Source organism: Dendrobates tinctorius, unplaced genomic scaffold (genome assembly GCF_039654945.1).
Source record: "Dendrobates tinctorius isolate UK_male_01 unplaced genomic scaffold, ASM3965494v1 ptg000296l, whole genome shotgun sequence".
NCBI lineage: Eukaryota > Metazoa > Chordata > Amphibia > Anura > Dendrobatidae > Dendrobates > Dendrobates tinctorius.
The window spans coordinates 1,099,811-1,125,878 of NW_027361963.1; the positions used below are offsets into that span (position 1 = coordinate 1,099,811).

At 44.3% G+C, this 26,068-nt stretch overlaps 1 protein-coding gene across 1 annotated transcript in view; it reads left to right on the forward strand.

Moving 5' to 3' along the window:
* The window catches only part of LOC141073060 (uncharacterized), a 206,809-nt gene extending 194,188 nt beyond the window's left edge, over nt 1–12,621 (forward strand). The window contains exons 11-12 of the mRNA XM_073560377.1: nt 11,414–12,313; nt 12,398–12,621. Coding sequence (XP_073416478.1) covers nt 11,414–12,313; nt 12,398–12,606 — 1,109 coding nt within the window. The 3' untranslated portion in view covers nt 12,607–12,621. The remainder of the gene's footprint in view (nt 1–11,413; nt 12,314–12,397) is intronic.
* The last annotated feature ends 13,447 nt before the right edge of the window (nt 12,622–26,068 follow it).

Sequence of the window (26,068 nt, forward strand, 5' to 3'; positions counted from 1 at the left end):
AACCCTTTCTGGAGCGCTATGTCTCAATCTAAGGAAGCGAAACGGGCTGCGAAAAAGCACACTGCACTTTTTACCGTGTGTACCTCCTGCAAGTCTGCCTTACCTAGTGCACAGACTAATCCGTCATGCACTGACGGCGACCCGGCCTGCGCTCAATCGCCCCTCGCCGCCGCTGCTGACGGGTCTCCTGTGTTTAGTACCCCTGAGTGGGCTGCGTCCCTGTCACGGTCAGTGGAGTCTCTGACCCAGGCTATATTCTACCTCCGAGAGGGCCCTTTAAGCCAGAAGGTGTCCTTACCCCCGAGGAAGACTCTGGCGTCGAACGGGAACCGTCCACCAGCAGGAGCTGTACTCATTCAAGGGATGGTCGGGGCTCTAGAAAGTGGACCCATGATCCTCGCGCCTCTGCATCTGCGACTCTTGTCTCTCGCTCTCCCTCTCCTGGAGTTCTCAGCGAGCACGACTGTTATGAATGAGTCACCGTAGGAGGCAGACACAAAAATAGCAGCTAAGTCCAGAAAACCGGAGAAGTTGGCAACTATCAGATTGCAGACCCCTGAACCTAACAACACAACTAGCAGTAGCCGTGGGGGGTTCCTACGGTGCCCTAGACCCCTCGATCACAGCCGGAGAAACTAAATAGCCTAAAGACAGAAAAGGAAAACTAAACTGCCCCAGAGCAGACCCCAAAGTAAAAGGCAGCCCCCAACATAAAATGACGGTGAAGCAAGATGAAAAAACACACACACAGATAGAAAGATAGGCTGAGCAAACAATGGAGCCCAAACTCACTAAAATAGGACAGGATAGGATAGGAGCTGTCTGCAATCTGCAAAAACCCTGAAAAGACATAAGCCAACAGGCTGATATGGAAAAAGGCCCTGAAGCAGCTAGGCTTCAAAAACTATCAGCACGCAGGTATTTTCTGAAGACAGAGCTAAAGGAATTCAGATCACCCCAGCAGGGAATGACAGAAATCCAGCAAAAACAAAAACAACGTACAAATGCAAACGGAAGAGCAGAAAACTTAGCTTTTGGAGAGCAGGAATTCAGACTGGTATCCAAGGATCCACAGAGAAATCACCCGCAGAGCAGACGGGCGTGGACAGCCTTATATCCAGTCAGAAACTCCACTCAGCCAATCATCATTATTAGACCCAGATGCCTGATAATCAGGCTCACTATCTTTCTTTACTAGAAGAGGGAGTTCATCGGGCCTCAGTGGTAAAGGGGAAAATGAACTCACAACAGTACCTCCCCCTTGAGGAGGGGTCACCGAACCCTCAACCACGCCACCAGGGCGATCAGGGTGAGCCCGATGAAAGGCACGCACCAATCTTTTGGCATGAATATCAGAGGCAGAGACCCAGGAATTATCCTCCTGACCATAACCCTTCCATTTAACCAAATACTGGAGTCTCTGTCTAGCCAGGCGGGAATCCAGTACCTTCTCTACCTTATATTCCATGTTACCTTCAACCAATACAGGGTCTGGAGGTGCCACCCCAGGAACAACAGGTTCAACAAACCTCTTCAACAAAGACTTATGGAACACATTATGGATTTTAAATGTGACAGGAAGAGCCAAACGAAAAGAGACTGGATTAATAATCTCCAAAATGTTGTAAGGTCCAATAAATCTAGGCTTAAACTTAGGAGAAGCCACCTTCATAGCAATATTTTTTGATGATAACCACACCATATCACCAACCTTAAACTGGGGACCAATGGTCCTATGTCGGTTGGAAAACCGCTGGGCCTTTTCCTGGGAGAGAGATAACTTATCCACCACTTGGTCCCAGATCTGATGCATTCTCTCCACCACAGTGTCAACACCTGGGCAGGCAGAGGGCTCCACCTGCCCTGAAGAAAATCGAGCATGAAACCCAAAGTTACAAAAAAAAGGTGACATCAAAGTGGCAGAACTAGCTCTATTATTTAAAGCAAATTCGGCCAAGGGCAAAAATGAAACCCAATCATCCTGATCAGCGGAAATAAAACATCTCAAATATGACTCCAAGGTCTGGGTTTGTTCTCTCTGTCTGCCCATTGGTTTGAGGGTGAAAAGCAGAGGAGAAGGACAACTGAATTCACAGCTTGGAACAGAAAGTTCTCCAAAACCTAGACACAAACTGAACCCCTCTATCAGATACAATGTTCTCAGGAATCCCGTGCAAGCGAACCACCTGTTGCAAAAACAGGGGTACCAACTCAGAGGAAGACGGCAACTTAGGGAGTGGTACAAGATGGACCATCTTAGAGAATCTATCACAAATCACCCAAATAACAGTCATTCTCTGAGAGACAGGCATATCAGAGATAAAATCCATTGAAATATGGGTCCATGGCCTCTTGGGGACAGGCAAAGGCATCAACAACCCACTAGAGCGAGAACACGATTTAGACCGGGAGCAAGTCCCACAGGACTGCACAAAATTCCTGACATCACGAGACAAGGAGGGCCACCAAAAAGACTGACTCACCAAATCTCTAGTACCAAAAATACCTGGATGACCAGCCAAAGCAGAGCAATGAACTTCAGACATCACTCTCCTCTTCCACTGGTCAGGAACATACAACTTTCCACTGGGACAATGCTCAGGTTTGTCCTCCTGGAACTCTTCCAGAGCACGTCTCAAATCGGGCGAGATGGCAGAAAGAACTACCCCTTCGCCTAAGATGGTAGCAGGTTTGGTCACCACAGGAGAATCAGCAAAGAAGCTCCTAGAGAGGGCGTCTGCCTTGACATTCTTAGTTCCAGGAAGAAAAGAAACCACAAAATCAAAACGTGTAAAAAACAAGGCCCACCTAGCCTGTCTAGGGTTCAAGCGCTTAGCCGACTCTAGGTAAATCAAATTCTTGTGGTCAGTGAGGACCACGACTTGATGCTTAGCTCCCTCCAACCAATGTCTCCACTCCTCAAATGCCCATTTCATGGCCAACAGTTCCCGATTCCCCACATCATAGTTACGTTCAGATGGAGAGAACTTTCGGGAAAAGAAAGCACAGGGATTCATTTTAGATGTTACAGGATCCTTTTGGGACAAAACGGCTCCTGCACCAATCTCAGAAGCATCCACCTCTACCTGGAACGGAAGTGAGACATCAGGTTGCCGCAAAACCGGGGCGGAGGTGAATCTTCGCTTCAGCTCCTGAAAGGAAGAAACAGCCTCTGGAGACCAATTCAACACATCAGCACCCTTCTTAGTCAAATCAGTCAATGGCTTGGCAATACTAGAAAATTTTGCTATAAATTTCCGATAAAAATTAGCAAAACCCAAAAACTTCTGAAGGGCCTTCAAAGAAGTGGGCTGAACCCAATCGTGAATGGCCTGTACCTTGGCCGGGTCCATTTCAATAGTTGACGGAGACAAAATAAATGCCAAAAAAGAAATCCTCTGTACTTCAAAAAGGCATTTAGATTCTTTGACATACAGGGAATTCTCCCTCAATATCCGGAACACAGTCCGAATATGTTCCACATGAGAATCCCAATCCTTGGAGAAGATCAAAATATCATCCAGATAGATAATCAAAAATTTATCGACAAAATCTCGGAAAATATCGTTCATGAAGCACTGGAAGACAGAAGGGGCATTAGTGAGCCCAAAAGGTATCACCAGGTACTCAAAATGTCCCTCTGGAGTATTAAACGCCGTCTTCCATTCATCCCCATGCTTAATGCGAATAAGATTATACGCCCCCCTGAGGTCAAGCTTGGTAAACCAACAAGCACCTTTAACTCTAGAGAATAGATCCGAAATCGGGTAACGGATACTGATATTTAACAGTAATTTTGTTGAGGGCACGATAATCAATACAAGGTCTTAATGATCCATCTTTTTTGGCTACAAAAAGAAAACCGGCACCTAAGGGTGACGAGGATGGTCTAATATGACCCTTCTCCAACGCCTCCTTAATATAGGATCGCATAGCCTCGTGCTCGGGTACAGATAAATTGAAGAGCCGACCCTTGGGGAATTTACACCCCGGGCTCAGTTCAATTGCACAGTCATAACTTCTATGAGGAGGCAGAGACGCAGACTCATTCTCACTAAATACATCATAAAAGTCCGCCAAATAATCAGGAACATCATGCGACTGAGGAGAGGTGGAAAACACCGGAGCCTCACTAAAGGCACACCGACAACCCCAACTCACCACAGACACAGATTTCCAATCCAAAACTGGATTATGAATTTGCAACCAGGGAAATCCCAGAACAATGGTATCATGCAGATTATGCAACACCAAAAATCTGCAATTTTCTTGATGGTCTGGGGCGACCCGCATTACCACCTGGGTCCAAAACTGAGGTTTATTTTTTGCCAAAGGAGTAGCATCAATCCCCCTCAAAGGAATAGGCGTCTGCAGAGGTGTCATCGGAAATCCACAACGTTTAGCAAAATTCAAGTCCATTAGGTTTAGAGCTGCTCCCGAATCCACAAAAGCCTTGGCGGAAAATGTGGACAGGGAGCAGATCAGAGTAATAGCCAGAAGAAACTTAGGTTGAACACCACCAACTGAAAACGTGTGTGCAAAGCGTTTCTCTCGTTTAGGACAGACAGAAATAATATGCGAGGCATCTCCACAGAAAAAACACAACTTATTACGCCTTCTGAACTCCTGACGCTGCTCTCTGGACAAAACTCTATCACATTGCATAGGCTCAGACACTCGTTCAACAAGTGGCAACACCACTCGTGCAGTTTTGCGTTCGCGCAAACGCCGATCAATCTGAATGGCTAATGACATAGAATCGTCAAGACCAGAGGGAACAGGAAATCCCACCATAGTATCTTTTACGGCTTCTGACAAACCCTTCCGAAAGAGAGCAGCCAAGGCATTATCATGCCAGGTAGTAAGTACCGCCCACTTTCAGAATTTTTGACAGTACGACTGCAGAATCTTGACCCTGGTTCAATGCCAGCAGGGTCTTTTCAGCCTGATCAATGGCATTAGGTTCGTCATACAACAACCCCAAGGCTTGAAAAAATGCGTTCACACTAGTCAGAATAGGATCATCAGGTTTCAAAGAAAACGCCCAATCCTGGGGATCGCCACGCAGCAAAGAGATGACAATTTTAACCTGCTGCGCGGAGCTCCCCGACGAGTTAGGCTTCAAGGCAAAAAATAATTTACAATTATTTTTGAAATTCAAAAATTTAGACCGATCCCCAAAAAATACATCAGGTGTGGGAATCTTTGGTTCAGCAGTATGAGAATGAGCAAGGTAGGCGGAAATTCCCCGCACTTCCTCAGCGAGCTGCTCCACACGATCAGACAATTGCTTTATTTCCATTGAGAGAAAAAAAAATCCCCCTACTGCCTCAGAGATATAGAGGAAAATTCTTTCCTGCTATTGAGTACCCTAGGATCTGCGGTTCGGCGGGTGATTCTGTTATGAATGAGTCACCGTAGGAGGCAGACACAAAAATAGCAGCTAAAGCTGGTTTCACATTTGCGTTTTTTAGCGCTGGAAAAAAACGCTAACCTGCGCATGCGTTTTTTCCCCTATCTTTAACATGGGTGCGCATACCTGCGCGCTTGTAAGCGCATGTATGCGATTTTCATGCGCTGCGTTTTTTTGGGGTGTGCGATTGGATTTTCCAGACGCATCATGTTGCATTTTTTGGCCCTGCAAAAAAGCGCATGCGCACATATGCGCACGTTTTGCGCTAAAAATGGCCATTATAGCCTATGGATGCGCATATGTGCGCACTGGCATGCTCATGTAAGCGTTTTTTTGCATATGCGTTTTTTTTTTTTAACCATGGAATTTAGGGGTTTGAGTTAGAGTTAGGGTTAGTTAAGGGGGTTTAGGGTTAGGGTCAGGGTCAGGGTTAGGGTTGGGTTTTGGGTCAGGGTTAGGGTTTAGTATGGTTTGGTTAAGGGTTAGGGTCAGGGTTAGGGTCAGGATTAGGGTTAAGTATGGTTTTGTTAAGGGTTAGGGTCAGGGTTAGGGTTAGGGTTAGGGTCAGGGTTAGGGTTAGGGTCAGGGTTAGGGTTAGGGTCAGGGTTAGGGTTAAGTATGGTTTTGTTAAGGATTAGGGTCAGGGTTAGGGTCAGGATTAGGGTTAAGTATGGTTTTGTTAAGGGTTAGGGTCAGGGTTAGGGTTAGGGTTAGGGTTAGGGTCAGGGTTAGGGTTAGGGTTAGGGTCAGGGTTAGGGTTAAGTATGGTTTTGTTAAGGATTAGGGTCAGGGTTAGGGTCAGGATTAGGGTTAAGTATGGTTTTGTTAAGGGTTAGGGTCAGGGTTAGGGTTAGGGTTAGGGTCAGGGTTAGGGTCAGGATTAGGGTTAGGGTTAGGGTCAGGGTTAGGGTTAAGTATGGTTTTGTTAAGGGTTAGGGTCAGGGTTAGGGTTAGGGTTAGGGTCAGGGTTAGGGTTAGGGTCAGGGTTAGGGTTAGTTAGGGTTTAGGGTTTGGGTTAGGGTTAAGTATGATTTGGTTAAGGGTTAGGGTCAGGGTTAGGGTCAGGGTTAGGGTTAGGGTTAGGGTCAGGGTTAGGGTTAGTAAAGTCATGGTTTGGGTAGTGTGAGGGGCCACCTAAAAATGTTGGAAAAAAACGCAAACGCGGTAAAAACGCGCTAAAAACGCATACAAACGCATAAAAACGCTGCGTTTTTTTCATGCATGCTCATAAAAATGCTTGAAAAAAACGCAGCAGTTGTATGCTTATGTATGCGTTTTTTCAATGCGTTTTTTTGCGGGAAAAACGCGCTGCAAAAAAAAGCAAGTGTGAAACTAGCCTTAGTCCAGAAAACCGGAGAAGTTGGCAACTATCAGATTGCAGACCCCTGAACCTAACAACACAACTAGCAGTAGCCGTGGGGGGTTCCTACGGTGCCCTAGACCCCTCGATCACAGCCAGAGAAACTAAATAGCCTAAAGACAGAAAAGGAAAACTAAACTGCCCCAGAGCAGACCCCAAAGTAAAAGGCAGCCCCCAACATATAATGACGGTGAAGCAAGATGAAAAAACACACACACAGATAGAAAGATAGGCTGAGCAAACAATGGGGCCCAAACTCACTAAAATAGGACAGGATAGGATAGGAGCTGTCTGCAATCTGCAAAAACCCTGAAAAGACATAAGCCAACAGGCTGATATGGAAAAAGGCCCTGAAGCAGCTAGGCTTCAAAAACTATATCAGCACGCAGGTATTTTCTGAAGACAGAGCTAAAGGAATTCAGATCACCCCAGCAGGGAATGACAGAAATCCAGCAAAAACAAAAACAACGTACAAATGCAAACGGAAGAGCAGAAAACTTAGCTTTTGGAGAGCAGGAATTCAGACTGGTATCCAAGGATCCACAGAGAAATCACCCGCAGAGCAGACGGGCGTGGACAGCCTTATATCCAGTCAGAAACTCCACTCAGCCAATCATCATCATTAGACCCAGATGCCTGATAATCAGGCTCACTATCTTTCTTTACTAGAAGAGGGAGTTCATCGGGCCTCAGTGGTAAAGGGGAAAATGAACTCACAACACACGACTCTGAATTTGATTCTGACACGTCTGCCCCTCAGAATCCCCCAACTGATCAAGAGTTGCTTGATTCTCTTATAGAATCAGTTAACAGGATTCTGAAGTTGGATGTGGATAATGTTCCCACTCCAGCACATCCTATTTCACTTAAGAAAACCAAGCATGTGCGCAGGTTATTTACCAGCCATCCGGACCTTAAGGAAATTGTCCAGCAACATAGGGATCGTCCGCATAAGCGGTTCACAGGGCAAAAGTCTACTCAGACTAAATACCCTTTTGATCCAGACCTAATGAAAGATTGGTTACAGTCCCCTCCGGTGGACCCGCCTGTATCGCGTCTGGCTTCAAAAATGCTTCTGTCCATGTCTGCGGGTTCCTCGATCAGAAACCCCTCCGATCGTCAGATTGACTACCTTGCCCGTTCAATTTTTGAAGCTTCAGGAGCAGCGCTTTTTCCATCTTTCGCGGCAATTTGGGTCACGATAGCAATGGCTGCTTGGGCAGAGGTCTTGATTACTTCCTTCCAGGGCACCAATCTTCCTCCGGAAGCAACCACGGTCGCCAGGCAGATAATTCACGCAGCGGACTTTGTAGTGGCCTTGCCCTTCGGACTCACCACTGCCCCCAGTGTCTTTACCAATGTCATGGCGGCTGTCATGGCCATTCTCCACTCTTGGGGAGTAGTAGTGTTACCGTATCTGGACGACCTGCTCATCAAGGGTCCGTCCCTTTCAGCCTGCGAAGAATCTGTGGAGATAACAGTAAATACACTTTCACGCCTGGGGTGGAAGATAAACTTCGCAAAGTCTTTCCCGAAACCGGCTTAGCAAATTTCCTTTTTAGGAATGATCTTGGACACTTCCTGCGGGTTGGTCATTCTCCCTCCGGAAAAAACGCAAGCCTTACAACAGGCAGTGCGGACTCTTTTCCGTCCAGCTTCTCACTCCATTCGTTTCAGCATGAGAGTTCTCGGGAAAATGGTGGCTGCCATGGAAGCAGTTCCGTTTGCACAGTTCCATCTCCGTCCCTGAATCAAGGGAGGTCTTTTCTCCCAGTAAGATGGTTGGTAGTAACCACCGACGCAAGTCTTCTCGGCTGGGGTGCGGTCTTTCGTCACCACACGGCACAGGGTCATTGGTCAACCCGAGAATCACATCTCCCCATCAACATTTTGGAGATACAAGCGATCAGATTTGCTCTAAGGAGTTTCCACCATCTCCTCGCAGGTCACCCCATCAGGAACCAATCAGATAACGCCACGGCTGTAGAGTATATCAACCACCAGGGAGGTACCCAGAGCAGGATGGCCATGCACGAAGTGAGTCACATCCTCCATTGGGCCAAGACCCACCATTCACCCATCTCAGCAATTCACACCCCGGCATAGAAAATTGGGCGGCAGATTTTCTCTGTCGCCATGGCATTGCCTCAGGAGAGTGGTCTCTTCATCCGGAAGTCTTTCACCAGATCTTTCTTCGTTGGGGGACTCCAAATGTGGACCTCATGGCCTCCAGGCTAAACAACAAGGTGTCTCGGTTCATTGCCTGATCGCGCGATCCATGCTCCATCGGAGCGGACGCTGTTATGAATGGGTCACCGAGGAGAAAAAAGCAAAACACGCTAAGCCACAGAAAACCAGAGTGGTTGGTAACTATGCAGATTGCAGATCCCTGATCCTACCACACAACTAGCAGTAGCCGTGGAGCGTGCCTACGATGAACCTAGACGCCTTGTCATGGCCGGAGGACTACATAAGCCAAATGGAAAAACTAACTGCCCCAGAGCAGACCCCAAAGGAATAGATAGCCCCCACACATGTATTGACGGTGAAACAAGATGAAGGCACAAACACAGGCAGGAAAATAGGCTGAGCAAATGATGGGGCCCAAACTAACTAGACAGGAAAGGAAAGGGAAGACACTGTCTGCAACCTGCAAAAAACCCTACAAAAATAATGTCCAACACTTCTGGTAGCAAAATTAACCCTGAAGTCACTCACCTGGAAAATCTTCTTTTCATGGTGCAAGGATCATGGTCGTTCCCCTCTGGTGTTCTCCATTCCGGGCATATTGGAGTTTCTTCAATCCGGATTAAAATTAGGCCTCGCGCTTAGCTCGCTCAAGGGCCAAATTTCGGCCTTGTCAGTGCTTTTCCAACAAAGAATTGCCACCAAACCTCGGGTCAAGACGTTTATTCAAGGAGTCTCCCATGTGACACCTCCTTATAGAAGGCCATTAGAACCATGGGACCTTAACCTGGTTCTTGGGGCCTTACAAGAGGATCCTTTTGAACTGCTGCAGGACGTGTCATTGACCATCCTCTCTTGGAAAGTGGTCTTTCTAGTAGCAATTACATCAATCAGACGAGTTTTGGAATTGGCAGCTCTGTCCTGCCGTTCTCCGTTCCTGAATTTTCATAAGGACAAGGTAATTCTCAGGACGTCCCCGGCCTTCCTGCCCAAGGTCGTTTCTTCTTTCCATCTCAACGAGGAAATTGTTTTGCCTTCCTTTTGTCCAGCGCAAGTCCATCGCATTGAGAAGGCCCTCCACACTCTGGATGTGGTTAGGGCGCTGAGACGGTACATCTCGCGGATGGCTCCCTTCCGCAAGTCGGATGCCCTGTTCATACTTCCTGAGGGGCATAGGAAGGGCCTAGCTGCGTCCAAAGCAACGCTAGCCAGGTGGATTCGCTCAGCTATTCAGGAATCCTACCGTGTCAGGAATGCGCCTGTCCCAGCAGGGATTAAGGTGCACTCTACCCGGTCAGTGGGCGCTTCTTGGGCCATTCGGCACCAGGCCTCGGCAGAACAGGTCTGCAAGGCTGCGACTTGGTCCAGTCTGCATACCTTTTCAAAACATTACCAAATTCATTCTCAGGCCTCTGCAGATGCAGTACCTCAGTCTTAACTCAGAGGTACATGGGGTATTAGCAGATGTATGCTCCCCACCCAGGGACTGCTTTAGGACATCCCACTGTCTCTGTGTCCCCCAATGAGGCAAAGGAGAAATAGGGATTTTTGTGTACTCACTGTAAAATCCTTTTCTCCCAGCCATTCATTGGGGGACACAGCACCCGCCCTGTTTAGCCTACTGGCTTATTTGTAGCATTCTTAGTTTTTGACATAGTTCCTTATTGTTGACTGTTTAAGCTACTGCTTTTTTCACGGAACTGGAGATATCTCATCCAGCGACGGGGTGTATACTGCAGGGGAGGAGTTAACTCTTTTTCTGGTTTGCTTAGTGTCCTCCTAGTGGCAGCAGCATAACACCCACTGTCCAATGAATGGCTCGGAGAAAAGGATTTTATGGTGAGTACACAAAAATCCCTATTTTTATTCGCGTGGACACTTTTCTACACTAAGGACATGATAGAAAGCTTGCTACGAGAGTGAAATGGAACTGGTGGTACATTAGGGGGGTAATTCCTGATGACCGGTTTCCTATCAATTTGCTGTGTAATCTCTGCCACCCCTGACTTGTGCCAATGTCACCAGTTTATAAGTTTTATTCACTTTACCCGTCATTGTGTTAATATTATGGCATGTAGTTGTTTTCCTTATTACAGGTCTTTCACTGACGAGGGTCTTCATTGTGAGCGCTATAGAATAAATATAATCCCTTTTGTGCTGTAGAAAAAAATTCACATCCACTCTATCTTTCTTCCTTATAGGAAATCCTTGTGAGAATAACGGTTTATCACTAATTTGTAAAAAAGATATCAGGAAGCAGTCTAATGGAGAAACCCTCATTACCCTTCATGGACCTCCTGGACTTCACAGCACTTCACTTTCTTATAATCCTCCTAATCATGAGGAACCCTCTCCTGAGCAATCTCACATTGTTACCACAATTCCAGGTGACAAAGTGGATACAAGATTTCAGTGTGACAAGCAATATTCTCTAAGCTCAGAATTTTTAGCAGAAAGGAAGCACAATGGAGAGAAGCCATACTCCTGTTCAGAATGTGGGAAATGCTTCACAAATAAAAATAAATTTGTTAAACATCAGAGATTTCACACAGGAGAAAAGCCATATTCATGTTCAGAATGTGGGAAATGTTTTTCATGTAAATCATATCTTGCTACACATGAGAGAATTCACACAGGAGAAAAACCATTTTCATGTTCACATTGTGGGAAGGCCTTCACAGAAAAAGGGAGTCTTATTAAACATCAGATAATTCATACAGGAGAGAAGCCATATGCATGTTCAGAATGTGGGAAATGTTTTTCATATAAATCATATCTTGCTACACATAAGAGAATTCACACAGGAGAAAAGCCATTTTCATGTTCAGAATGCGGGAAGTCCTTCACAGATAAAGGGAGTGTTATTAGACATCAGAAAATTCACACAGGAGAGAAGCCATATTCATGTTCAGAATGTGGGAAATGCTTTACAGATAAAGGAAATCTTATTAAACATCAGAAAATTCACACAGGAGAAAAGTCATTTTCATGTTTGGAATGCGGGAAGTTCTTCACAAATAAAGTGAGTCTTATTAGACATCAGAAAATTCACACAGGAGAGAAACCATATTCATGTTCAGAATGTGGGAAATGCTTTACAGATAAACGATATCTTATTAAACATCAAAAAATTCACACAGGAACAAAGACATTTTCATGTTTGGAATGTGGGAAGTTCTTCCTAGTTAAATGGAGTCTTATTACACATCAGAGAACTCACACAGGAGAGAAGCCGTATTCATGTTCAGAATGTGGGAAATGCTTTACAGATAAAGAGAGTCTAATCAGACATCAGAGAATTCACACAGGGGAAAAGCCATTTTCATGCTCCATATGTCGAAAATGTTTTGGAAGTAAATCAGAACTTATTAAACATGAAAGAATTCACGCAGCAGAAAAAACTTTTTCATGTTTGCAATGTGGAAAGTGCTTTACAGATAAATCAAAACTTGTTAAACATCAGAAAATCCACACAGGAGAGAAGCCATATTCATGTTCACAATGTGGGAAGTCTTTCACAGTTAAAGGGAGTCTTATTAGACATCAGAGAATCCACACAAGAGAGAAGCCGTATTCATGTTCACGCTGTGAGAAATGCTTCACAAAAAAATCAAGTCTTGTGAGCCATGAGAGAAGTCACACATAGAAACATGTTCAGAATAGTGGAATTCTTTCATACTTAAATCATATCTTGTAAAACAGGAGAGAAGGAATGCAGGAAAGAAACTGTAATTATGTTCTGTGTTTCACAAATTTTAATAAACATTGCTCAGCATAAATGAGTACACCCCCTTTGATTGGTAAGATTTTTATTAATATTTCACTGAACAAAACAACAATTTCTAAAATGTTGCCAACATTGAGTTTCATAGAACTTTTTTTGTAATCAAAACATGTAAATTAGGTTAATATAACGTTCATTACTAAATCTTTAGGTTTACACAAATTAGTTGATAAAAAATGAGTACACCCCACATTAAAAGCTACTACATCTATCATTTTTTATGTCCTCCATGATTTTTAACGACCGCACCAAGTCTTCTAGGCCTGGAATGAACAAGTTGGTTACATAATACAACATCTATCTTTTCTCTTTTTCAATAGCGAGCTCTCTTAGCGCCTAGATGCTGGATGGAACGTGATCACAACTTGTCTCTTTAGAATTCACCATAGGTGTTTGGTGGGGTTCAGATCAGAAGACACCTGGCTACTGAATCACTTTTACCATATTCTTTAAAAATACAACAGTGGCCTTAGATGTGTGTTTTGGACAATTGTCATGTGCAGGTCTACCAAGAGCATGGAATGATGGAAGTATCTTCTCTTTCACTATACTACAGAACATCTGTGAATTCAAGATGCCATCAATGACGTAGACCCCGACACCAGCAGCGCTCACGCACCCCACATAACGACATTGCCACCACCATGTTTCACTGTAGGTACCATGCATTTTCATTGTATTCCTCATCTTTGCATTTGGAGTTCTCTTGCCGCTCCAATTAAATTAGTACAGTGGTGTTCAAAAGTCCTGCATAGGATAAATTGATTTTTCGAGTTTTAAACATTTTCTGTTGAATATCTTCGATGCTAATATGACATATTATATATGGTTTTGTTCAGAATACAATTTTGCATTCTCTCCCTGTAATATTTTTAGCTTTTGAAGCAGTTTTGCCTGAAATTATTGCAACAATATGGGAATTGAAAGCACAACTAAATATTGTATAGCTTCAGATCCAAAATTAGCCAATCACAGATGAGGTTCTTGTGACCAATCATAACCTGGATATGGCAGCCAATTACATTGCATTACATTGCGTCACATCTGCTGCTTTGTTTGTTTGTTTTATCTGTTGGTCTATCTAGTGAATAATACTGTAGAGTTTTATGATGGGAGCCTTCAGATTTTTGTCAGCGGAGGATCGTGTGCGAGTTGTGGTGCTACATGAAGAGGGTTATACTGGCCCCCAGATTGCAAGGAAGGTCGGCTGTAATCAGAGTACAGTTGTAATAATTTTTCAGAAACATAAGCAGCTTGGAATTATCCAGGACAGGCCCAGATCTGGTCGGCCCAGAAAGTTAACTAAAAGGGAGGATAGAGTACTGATAAGAACATCCCTTGCCAATCGAAAGCTCACCTCTCCTCAGCTTCTGCGAGAATGGCAAGAAAAGTGCAAAATTGAGGTAGCAACATCAACTGATAGGAAGAGATGTTTGGAAGCAGGATTGAGAGGGTGCAAGGCACGAAAGAAGCCATTGATGACAGCCATACTGTTAGGAGTCTTATTTCTCCCTTCTCTATGGTGAAATCTAGACCCTTACATGCTGCAGTCTCCTGCGGTTCATCTGCAGTAAAGGAGATTGCAGAGGAGTGCTTTGCGGCAACTCTCTCCAGAGGCTAAGTCCTCTGTTCCCTCCACTGAGCATGCTCATGGGACGAGCTCCCATTGGAGTTCGGGAGTCATATGCTCAGGTCCTGTGTCTAATCCTATTGGCTCCTCCTGGAGTTTGGGAGATCTCCGGAAGGTCCCGTTTGGTATAAAAAGCGCGCATGACTGTTCTGCCATGCGCTAGTATTTCATACTGCTGCTGTATGTATGGTGACAGATGCTTGGACTGGTGGCTGACTTATTATGAAACCCCTTTCCTCTGATATTACGAATGTGTGAGTGATTGGGAAGTCGCCAGTAGCAGCACTTGCGCCAGCGTGCTCCAGCTATATCTGTCTCAGCAGCTAGCGTCCTGCATCGCGCCAGCGATATTGCGGAGTCTCTTCTTTGGCTTCGTTCTCACCGAGCTGCGATTCCGAGCGTTCGCAGTTGCGACGCCACGCACCTCTTTTTCACGGTAGGTCCTTTTGGGAGTAGTCCGGACGTTTAAGGCTACTCCTGTGACTTTTTAATACCGTGTCTATATCGCTGTTGTTCTGTGAGTTAAACAGACACAGCGTTTTTGTGTGCTTTAAGTTTGCAGCTCTGTGTCCTCAACAGAGCTTGCTTTGGTGCACTCTGGGTGCAGTTAACCCCGTGCACATTAACGCCACAGTGCTCTGCCTCTCTAGCAGCGGTCATATCACCTGCCGCACGGTGGACCCCGAGTGGCGAAGGCACTTTAATTATTTTTTTTTTTAGTGCCTTCGGCCACTCCTAACACATACAAAGACAAAGGCGAAAACTGTGGGCATTGAAATATTTAAAATGGAGGAAGGAGGAGTGGGAAAAAGTGCTATTTAGTGATGAAAGCACTTTTTGCATTTTAGGAAAGTATGGCAAGTCTTATGTGAGAAGGTTCCCACATGAAGAGTACAAGCCAGAGTGTTTGAGCTTCTCTGTGAAACATCCGATGAAAGTAATGGTCTGGGGCTGTATGGTAGCCAATGGTGTTGGAAGGCTTCATATTGTGGAGGTTATGGTTAATGCAAAAAAAATACATAGACATCCTTAATAAGAAAATGCTGCCTTCTGCTCAACACCTGTTTTCAGGGGATTATATCTTCCAGGATGATAATGCTCCTTGTCACAGAGCTAAGACAGTAACGGAATGGAAAAAAAAGAACAAGGTGGCTACTATTGACTGGCCAGCTCAGTCCCCGGACCTCAATCCAATTGAAAATTTGTGGCACAAGGTATCATTAGAGATATCTAGAAAACAGCCAAGGACCAAGAGTGAGTTGATTGAGGCTCTGATACAGGCCTGGAACCCCATCATCACTCGTGAACATCTGCAGAAGCTTGTTCACTCAATGCCACAGAGATGCAAGCTGGTGCTCAAGAGCAAAGGCTGGCCAATAATGTATTAGAAGCTAAAGATGCACTCAAAAGACCCTTTTCAGGACTCTGAATTAAATAAAAAATAATAAATCTTAAAAAGTAAAATTTAAGTCTGTGTGAACTTGCATTGGAAGTTAATGAACTTAGAAACCTGTTCACCATTCTACACACTGTACTGGTGTAGGTATGGTTATGCTGTAAAAAAATTATCAAAAAAGCCCATACCATAACAATTTATACACTTGGGACATTCAAAAATGAGTATGGCATACAATGAGGGATTACAAAAACATATATGTTCCACCAGTTTCACTGTAGAGATGCAGAAGTATGAAACATATAGTTTTCTTCACGCCTATGCAGGACTTTTGAACAACACTGTACCTCTGTCGGAGCGAATTTGCTTAACAGGGCTTCTGATTGCGGTGAAGCGTCGAAATGCATTTATGAAACTTGAAGTGTCCATAGACTCGATTACTTCGATATGAACAGCTCTGATGGACAGACAAGTCAATAGAACTGCCCAACACTTTGCTTCAGTATTGGATTTCCTAGTGCATCGAGTAGCCAAGGACCGAATACATCTAGTCCAATATTGGTGAAGGGGGGTTCAGTACTGAGTCTGTCAGATGGAAGACTGGCCATCTTCAGATTTTAGAATGAGTCACGAAGTTTGCGGCACGTAACACAATTGAAGATGAGTTTGCTCACGCTTCTCTTTGCGCCGACTATCCATAGACCAGCCGCCCGCAGATTCTCTTCGGTGAAAAAAACGGCCTTGGTGTCTCACCAAGTCATGATGATGCTGAATCAGCAGGGTTGTGATGTGATGACGTCCAGGAATTATTATCGGGTGTTTCTCTGAAACTTCTACCTCAGCTTCTTGAAAACGGCCAGTTACTCTCAGCAGCCCGTCTTGGTCAATAATTGGATCGAGCTTCTTTAGCATGCTGTCTTGAGGAATAGGTTGTCTCTTGTTGAGGTTGTCTTTGACTATTTGTGTATCCATGATGCCCAGGAACATCCTATCTTCTATGGACATCGCTACCTTGACGTCCTCCTTTGTCCTGTGGAAGACTGTACCTCCCATGTGGTCTTGTTCACCTTCACAGGCGTGGGCTTCATTGGTAGGTGCTGAGGAAGGGCAAGGTAGTGGAGTGCTGTTTGGCAATTCCTTTACCAGCAGACTATTGTGACATGGCCGGAAGAGAGATGGACGTCCACTTTCTAGTGTGCTGGTAAGCATACTGTTGACTGAGGCCGGCTTGTGTGCTGCTCCATGACAGACATCTCCTATGATGACCCATCCAAGGTCGAGCCTCTATGCATACAGAGCGTTACTGGAGCCGTTTATATATTCTCTATTCTTGTGGACTCATAGTATATCTCTTCCCAGGAGTAGAGCTATTGGGGTACCTGGATCCATCTCAGGTATCAGGTGGGCTATACGTTTTAGATGGGGGTGATGTCTCACCACCTCCCGTGAAGGTATTTCTGACCTGTTGTCAGGAATCTGGCTACACTCCAGGATGGTCGGTAATGATAGGCAGGTTTGGCCATCTATGGACTCCACTTTGTATCCGATTGCTTTTCTCCCAGCCGTCTCAACGGTACCTGAACACGTCCTCAGGGTGTAGGGAGAACCAGGGCCTACAATGCTGAAGTTGTCAAAGAAGATGGACCTGGCTAGAGACCTGTTACTTTGGTCATCCAGGATTGTATATATCTTGAAGGCTTTGTCTTTGTGGCCTGCAGGATAGACTCATACAAGGCAGATTTTTGAACAGGACCTTCCTCCTGTGATTCCCCTACAGATCTCCATACATTGAGAGCTGACCACAGGGGTGTCTTCGTCAGTGTCCTTCTGCTTCTCATCGTGCTCCTCTGCTTGCGACAACACTCGTGGAGGTGATCCAGGGTGCAAGGCTGTATTGTGATCCGTGCTGCTGCATTCTGCACATTTCACGCTAGCTTCACAGTTCCTGGCGAAGTGAGAGGTTGTGGCACAACATTTGAAACAGATGTTGTTCTCCTTGAGGAAACCTTTGCGATCCTCCAAAGACTTCTCCCTGAATGCTCAGGATGTGGTTTCATGTGTAGAGGACAATTTTTACTGAGATCCTGAGGCTTGCTCTCATCTGGAGGGGTTTTATTCACCTTAAGACGAGGGCCTGTGGAAACAATGTTAGTTTTGTGAACTGCCACAGGTGTCCTACTGGGTTTGGCACCGGAGGCAGTGGAACATGACAGAGTAAAGTCAAAACTAGGGTCATTTCTAATCCTAGATTGTTTGGTGTGTTTGGTGACAAAATCAACATATACAGTGAAAGGAGGGAATGATACATTATGATTTTGTTTATACGTTGAACCACATGTAATCCTCTTTTCTTGTAGGTTGTAAGGAAGTTTCTGTACTATCAGATTGACACCCTTAGCAGTGTCTAAGAATGACAATTCGGGCAAGTCTCCTTCCTGCTGGGCAACCTGCAACTCATTCAATAAATCTCTCAGTTCTCTAAGCTTTAGATAACCTTTAGGTTCTATCTTAGGAAAATCATCAATTCTTTTATTTAAAGCATTCTCTATGACTTCTACTGTCCCATAGCATTCATCAAGTCTTTCCCACACTTTATTTAGGGATGTGCGAGGATGCTTTACATTAATGTCTCTCAGTCTTTTGGCATGCTTGACTGACTCACTTCCGAGCCACTTTACCAGGAGATCTAACTCCTCACTACAAGAAAGGTCCAAATCATGAATGGTGCTCCGGAACGAGGCTCGCCATGACCGATAGTTCTCGGGTTTATCAGTGAACTTTACAAGTCCCTTTGTAACCAGATCTCGGTGGGCAAGGAACTTTGCAAAGTCCATGGTGGCTCCATCAGTGCTGGCACAAGCCGGTGTGTAATAGTCATGTCTAGTGTGTGGTGCATCACCATACCTGTAAGATGCTTCTGACTGAGGATAGTCTGTGCGGTACCTTGTCTGTGAAGGTGTCTCTTTAAGGCGGGATGGGAGCAGTACCTCCTTTTCAGTGGAACGGTAACTGTGGCCGACATCTCTGTGCTGGACATCTCCTCGCCTATGGTAGTGAAGCTCAGGGTTGGATTACTGGTAATCGGCATGGGCTGATCGATATGATGCTTCAGGGCTGTCAACCATGTCGGAATGTTGACGGACGTACTCTACGACGTGCTGCGCTGGATGTTGCTGCATCTCTCATAATCAGGATCTTTCATAGCTTCCAAATACTCTGCTTTAGCTATTGCAGCTGCTGTCTCTTTGTCTGCAGCAAGTCTTTCTAGTTCTGCCTGCAGGCTTGCGGTTTCAGCCTCTTTCTCTGCCTGTAAACATGCAGTTTCGACTTCTTGATCTGCTTGTCTCAGCTTTAGATGCATCTCTCGTTCGGTGAAGGAGGATCTCGCTTTGGCTGCTTCGGCCTTGGTGCTCGTGACAGCAGCTAGCTCTGCTAATGACGATCTGCTGGAGCTTGCTCGTGACTTCGTTTTGAGTGAGGATGTGCTGTTCAGAGACACTGTGTGTTTAGCTGAGTACTGCTGAGTATATTGGAGGGAAACAGTCTATGTATGGTGGGCTTCCACTTGGCGAGAAAGATGTAGCACTTCTTGGCAGGCTGCAGTAGCATTCTGCGGCTGTATGGTGGCTTCTGTGATACCCGTATGCGTAGCAGTGTGGATGTTAGCGGTTCCGTACAGTCTATGCAATCACCACGTGCGACCGGCGGTCCTTTACTGAGCCCTGGGTTCTTGTCTCTGTGGCGGCTGCTGTAGTACCCATAGGCGGAGCAGTTTGGGTGGTAGCGATGCTGTATAGCCTTGGTAACCACCGCCTGCGACCGATGGTTCCGTTTTTACTGAGCACTGGCTCTTGTCCCCTGCGGCTGTATGGCAGCTGCTGTAGTACCCGTATGCGGAGCAGTTTGGGTGATAGCGGTCCTGTATAGCCTGGGTAACCACCGCCTGCAACCAGCGGTCCATTTTTACTGTTCTGCCTTCTTCCACGTATGACACTGTGTGGATTCCAGCATACGGATTAACCTTTCATTCACTCCCAGAAACAAGACTGTATGGGTGGTTAAGTCTATTATTTATTGGGATGATATGGACAACGATGGGAGATGATAACAGATGGATAATTCAGCAGATTGTTGTACAAAATGTGGATGATTCAGGTAAAAACTACAAAAGACAGATAATACAGCATATCAGTACTAGTAGAGAGTATACAATACACGAATACTGGCAGGTAATAGCAATGCAGGGTATTACAACAGCAGCAATGATACTGCTATGAGCTCATTTTCTGCTCCACCAGTTGAGAGTTCCCCTTCCGTTCTCCCTCTGGTGGTGACAGGAGGTAGTGAGGTTGGTTTAAGTGGTAGTGATCTGCCACCTGGTGAGGAAGATAACGATTGGATCTCTGGAGTATTCGACTGGATATAAGACAGTCGACGCCCTATCCTGTTGCTGGTGATTCAGTCTGCTTCTCAGGTCTAGGACTCAGCTCTGTTCCAGTCTTCTCAAGATAAGTTTGTTTTTTTGCTAATGTTCACACTTGCTCTTGTTGGTCTTTTCAGTTTTTTGTGTGGTCAGCCAGCCCGGCTGGGCTGTGCTGAATTTCCACTCTTATTTGCCAAATTGCCTTTTTTTGTCCCTTATTAGATTGGTCTCTTTTTGCTCTGTCTCAGAATATTTCAGAGTGCTGATATAGTGGGAGAAGTCTAGTGACTTCAGGATTAATTTTGCTATCAGTGGTGTTGGACATTTTGTAGGGTTTTTTGGCAGACTGCAGACAGTGTCTTTCCTTTCCTGTCCTTTCTAGTTAGCTTGGCCCCATCGTTTGCTCAGCCTATTTTCCTACCTTTGTTTGTGTTTTCATCTTGTTTCACCGTCAATACATGTGGGGGGCTGTCTCTTTCCTTTGGGGTCTGCTATGGGGCAGTTAGTTTTCCTCTTTTCCTGCTTTAGGCTTATTTAGTTCTCCAGTTGTGATGAGTCGTCTAGGACCACCGTAGGAACGCTTCACGACTGCTGTTAGTTGCGTGTTAGGATCAGTGGTCTGCAGTCTGCATAGTTACGTTGGTAACTCTTTGGTTTTCTGAGACTTAGCTTGTGTTATTTTTTATTTCCTCCTCGGCTACCCTTTCATAACAGATACAGGATGCTGTTATCATGCATTATATAAGACCTGAGCAATATAACATACACAGCTGCAAAGGGGAAAGAAATATCTAACACAACTAGTGGCTGCCAGCTTTACACTGACTGAAGAAAGGATGCATAACGAGAGAATGCTTATAACAAACATGCAGTGAATAACATCACAGGAGCTGAGCATGCATTGCAAACATCATGGGGAGCTGCATTATGGCTTCTAACACAGATGCATAACTCATAATTGCATTATCCTTACCGGAATCCGCTTGTTATAGCAACGGTTTTGCAAAGAGCTGAGCTAAACACATGTGGGCAGCTCGGGAGATGACTGGAGAATGGTTAGATGTTGACCAAGACTAGATTAAGGGGCGGTTCTGAACAATTAACCATTCGGGGAACAGAAAGTTCCAAACACAAGAATAAAAGGAGAAGGGCAACTTATGACACCTACTGGCGATAGCTGGAACAGCACTTAAAAATGTCTGGCTGCACAAAATGGGCAGAACAATGACATTTGTTTCTTGTACCCTTTTCCCTTTAAGGGATTGTAATTTTTCTGCCATGTGATGTTATTTGATGGTTCCTATGGCTTATTCCAGACCTATACATGACTACAATTAAGCTTTGAATCATCATTACTTTGTTTCTAGTAATGTTGTAAGTCTATTGGGGTTTTTTTTTTCCTGGTGTATACTTGTATTTTATTTATGTTTTTTTGGTTTGTAATTTTATTTGTAGTTTATTTGTAATTTTATTTGTAGTTTCTATGGTGGAATTGATACCTTGTTTTTCTTCTACAGCGACTATATGAATAAGACACTGTGAGGGTCGAAACATTATGTTTTTGTCGCTTCACCATTTCCTCTATTCCTGCACCTTAATTGTGTTTTTACTGCATCTATACAATAAAATTTTCACAAGCATCTATCAAGAGTGTGCGGTGAGTGAACATTTCTCTACTACGGGGATTGCCATCCCACTTCACCAGCACCTCGGAACTCTCGAGGCAAGAGTGCTCGCCACACTACCTGTCTACCTCAGTATCATAGCATCCAACAAATACTTTTTAAGTGAAATTTTATGATTCGTAAATGTGCTAAGGGAAAGACTTTGAGAACTGCAAAAGAGATAGAAAAAGCACTGAAAATTGATGCTTTTTTTGAAGCCTGGATCACCTAGCACAAGTAGCACTGTGCCAGAAATAACAGAAGTTATTGATGTCAGTAAAGAAACCAGACAGGAGCATGGGAGGAGTACCTGTGCTCATCAGGAGACTCATCCTCCTGCAGAAGGTGTTTCACTTGCAAATGAGTCAGCTGTACTTCCAGGGACTAGTCGTGATCCCGCAGAATGGCTGCTAAATAAAGCTACAAGAGATTATGTGGCTATCAATGGATTTAATCAAAACATGGACGCCGACTTCTGCAAATCCAGAAAGCAGTTTGGCACCAAGTACAGGATGCTTAACAAAAGTATGTTTGAAAAACAGCTAGTGGATGATGAAAAGAAAACACGTCCCTACCTGGTATATTCTGAAAGTACAGGCAGGCTTTTTTGTGCCCCATGTGGACTATTTGGTGGCAAAGCAGCTATTGCACTAGTTGGTTTTAATGGCTGGAAAAATAGTGCCTCAAGACTAAACATGAGCGGTCAATGGAGCATAAAACATGTGTACTTGCTTTTCATACACGGGAAAGCACATTGGGAAAAAAAAATAAACTGCTAACTGAGGAACTGACTTGTGAAATAAATTATTGGAGAAATGTTTTGAAAAAGAGTTGAGTCTGTGGTAAGAGCACTTGGTACGCACGGGCTTGCCTGCAGAGGGAGTAATGACCGCTTTGGTTCCATACATAGTGGCAACTTTAACCCCTTCCTTATGGATGAAGTAATAGTGCGTCATCGGTAAGGTCCCCCGCTTTGAGGTGGGCTCCGGCGGTGAGCCCACCTCAAAGCCACAACATGTCAGCTGTTATGAACAGCTGACATGTGCCCGCAATAGGCGCGAGCTGAATCGCCGTCCGCCCGCGCCTATTAACTAGTTAAATCCCACTGTCAATGCTGACAGCGGACATTTAAATAGCATTTCCGGCCGACGGGCCGGAAATGACCTCATCGCCGACCCCGGTCATGTGATCGGTGGTCGGCGTCATGTTGCCTGGACAACCAGACGTCTCTATGAGACCTCTATGGTTGTTCCAGGCATATGGCTTTCAGCACCACCCGGTAGTCGGCGCTGAAAGCACAGGAGTAAATTTGCTACATATGGGCGATCTGCTCATCGCCCATATGTAGCAGAGCCAATCGGGTTGCGCATGCTTCTAGCCTCCTATGGAGACTATTGAAGCGTGCCAAAAGTGAAAAAAATGTTTAAAAAATAAAAAAAACTAAAAGTTCAAATCACCCCCCTTTCACCCCAATCAAAATAAAACAGTAAAAAAAAATCCCACATACACATATTAGGTATCGCCACGTTCAGAATCGCCCGATCTATCAATAAAAAAAAGCATTAACCCGATCGCTAAACGGCGTAGTGAGACAAAAATTCAAAACGTCAGAATTACGTTTTTTTTGTCGCCAAGACATTGTATTAAAATGCAATAACGGGCGATCAAAAGAAAATATCTGCACAAAAGTGGTATCATAAAAAACATCAGCCCGGCATGGAAAAAATAAGCTGTCAAACGACCGCAGATCACGAAAAATGGAGACGCTACGGGTCTCGGAAAATTGCGCAAATTTTTTCTTTTTTTTTCTTTTAGCAAACTTTGGAATTTTTTTTCACCACTTAGATAAAAGAGGACATAGACATGTTTGGTGTCTTTGAACTCGTAATGACCTGGAGAATCATAATGGCAGGGCAGATTTAGCATCTAGTGAACCTAGCAAAAAAGCCAAACAAAAAACAAGTGTGGGATTGCACTTGTTTTGCAATTTCACCGCACTTGGAATTTTTTTCCTGTTTTCGAGTACACGACATAGTAAAACCAATGGTGTCATTTAAAAGTACAACTCGTCCCACAAAAAATAAGCCCTCACATGGCCGTATAGACGGAAAAATAAAAAAGTTATGGCTCTGGAAAGAAGAGGAGCGAAAAACGAAAAATCGAAAAAAGCTCCGGTAGTGAAGGGGTGAAAATGCTTCTGGAAGTCATAGCAGAGTATGACCCTTTCCTTGGTGATCATATCACACATTTTGGGAACCCAGATAAAGGAAAGACATCATACCTATTGTTTGGCACATGTGAGGAATTTATCAATGTCATAGCTGATGAAGTCACAAAAAATATCATCAAAGAGATCAAAACTGAGAAATATTTCTCAATCAGTGTGGACTCAACTCCTGATATTTCACATGTTGACCAGCTTGCTTTTATAATACGGTATGTAAAGGATGATGAGACACCTATGGAACGTTTTCTACTCTTCATACCAAATCCAGGACATCGACCAGAAAGGCTGACAGAAGCAGTGATTAACACACTGAATCATTTTGACTTGGACATCAGAAATTGTCGAGGGCAGTCATATGACAATGCCAACAACGTCTCTGGTCACTACAGCGGTCTGCAAGCAAGAATTAAGCAAACTAACCCACTTGCTGTCTATATTCCCTGCTCTGCACATTCCCTGAATTTAATTGGTACATGTGCAGCTGAGAGCTGTAAGGAAGCGTGTTCGTTCTTTGAATTTTTACAGCATTTGTATGTGTTTTCTACAGCCTCCACAAACCGTTGGAGTGTTTTACAAAAAGAATTATCTGCAATTCCAGGATCTTTAACTGTATAAAGATTGTCAGAGACACGCTGGTCTGCTCGTGAGGAGGCCTGTCATAGTTTGAACAAGGACTTTGAACAAATATTAACCCCTTCACTACAAAGGGTGGTTTGCACGTTAACTCTCGGGCCAATTTTTACAATTCTGACCACTGTCCCTTTATGAGGTAATAACTCTGGAACGCTTCCATGGATCCCGGTGATTCTGACATTGTTTTCTCGTGACATATTGTACTTCATGTTAGTGGTAAAATTTCATTCAAATAACTTGCGTTTATTTATGAGAAAAACGGAAATTTGGCGAAAAATTTGAACATTTCGCAATTTTCCAACTTTGAATTTTTATGCCCTTAAATCACAGAGATACAGCACACAAAAAACTTAATAAGTAACATTTCCCACATGTTTGCTTTACATCAGCACTATTTTGGAACCAAAATTTTTTTTGTTAGGAAGTTATAAGGGTTAAAATTTGACCAGCGATTTCTCATTTTTGCAACACCATTTTATTTTTACGGACCACATCACATTTGAAGCCACTTTGAGGGGTCTATATGATAAGAAATACCCAAAAGTGACACCATTCTAAAAACTGCACCCCTTAAGGTGCTCAAAACCACATTCAAGAAGTTTATTAACCCTTCAGGTGCTTCACAGGAATTTTTTGAATATTTAAAAAAAATGAACATTTAAATACTTCAGGTTCAATTTTATTTATTTTACCAAAGGTAACAGAAGAAATTGAACTGCAAAAGTTATTGTGCAATTTGTCCTGAGTACGCTGATACCTGATATGTGGGGGGGAACCACTGTTTCGGTGCATGGCAGAGCTCAGAAGGGAAGGAGCGCCGTTTGACTTTTTCAATGCAAAATTGTCTGGAATTCAGATCGGACGCCATGTCACGTTTGGAGAGCCCCTGATGTACCTAAACAGTGGAAACCCCCCACAAGTGACACCATTTTGGAAACTAGACCCCCAAGGAACTTATCTAGATATGTGGTGAGAACTTTGAACCCCCAAGGGCTTCACAGAAGTTTATAACGTACAGCCGTACAATTAAAAAATTATATTTTTTCCAAAAAATGATCTTTTCGCCCTCAATTCTTATTTTTCCAAGGGTAAACGACCCTAAAAGTTATTGTGCAATTTGTCCTGAGTACGCTGATACCCCACATGTCGGGGTAAACAACTATTTGGGCGCATGGCAGAGCTCATAAGGGAAGCAGCGCCATTTGACGTTTTTGGCTGGAATTGAGATCAGACACCATGTGTTTGGAAAGCCCCTGATGTACCAAAACAGCGGAAACCCCCCCACAAATGACACCATTTTGGAAACTAGACCCCCAAAGGAACTTATCTAGATGTGTGGTGAGCACTTTGA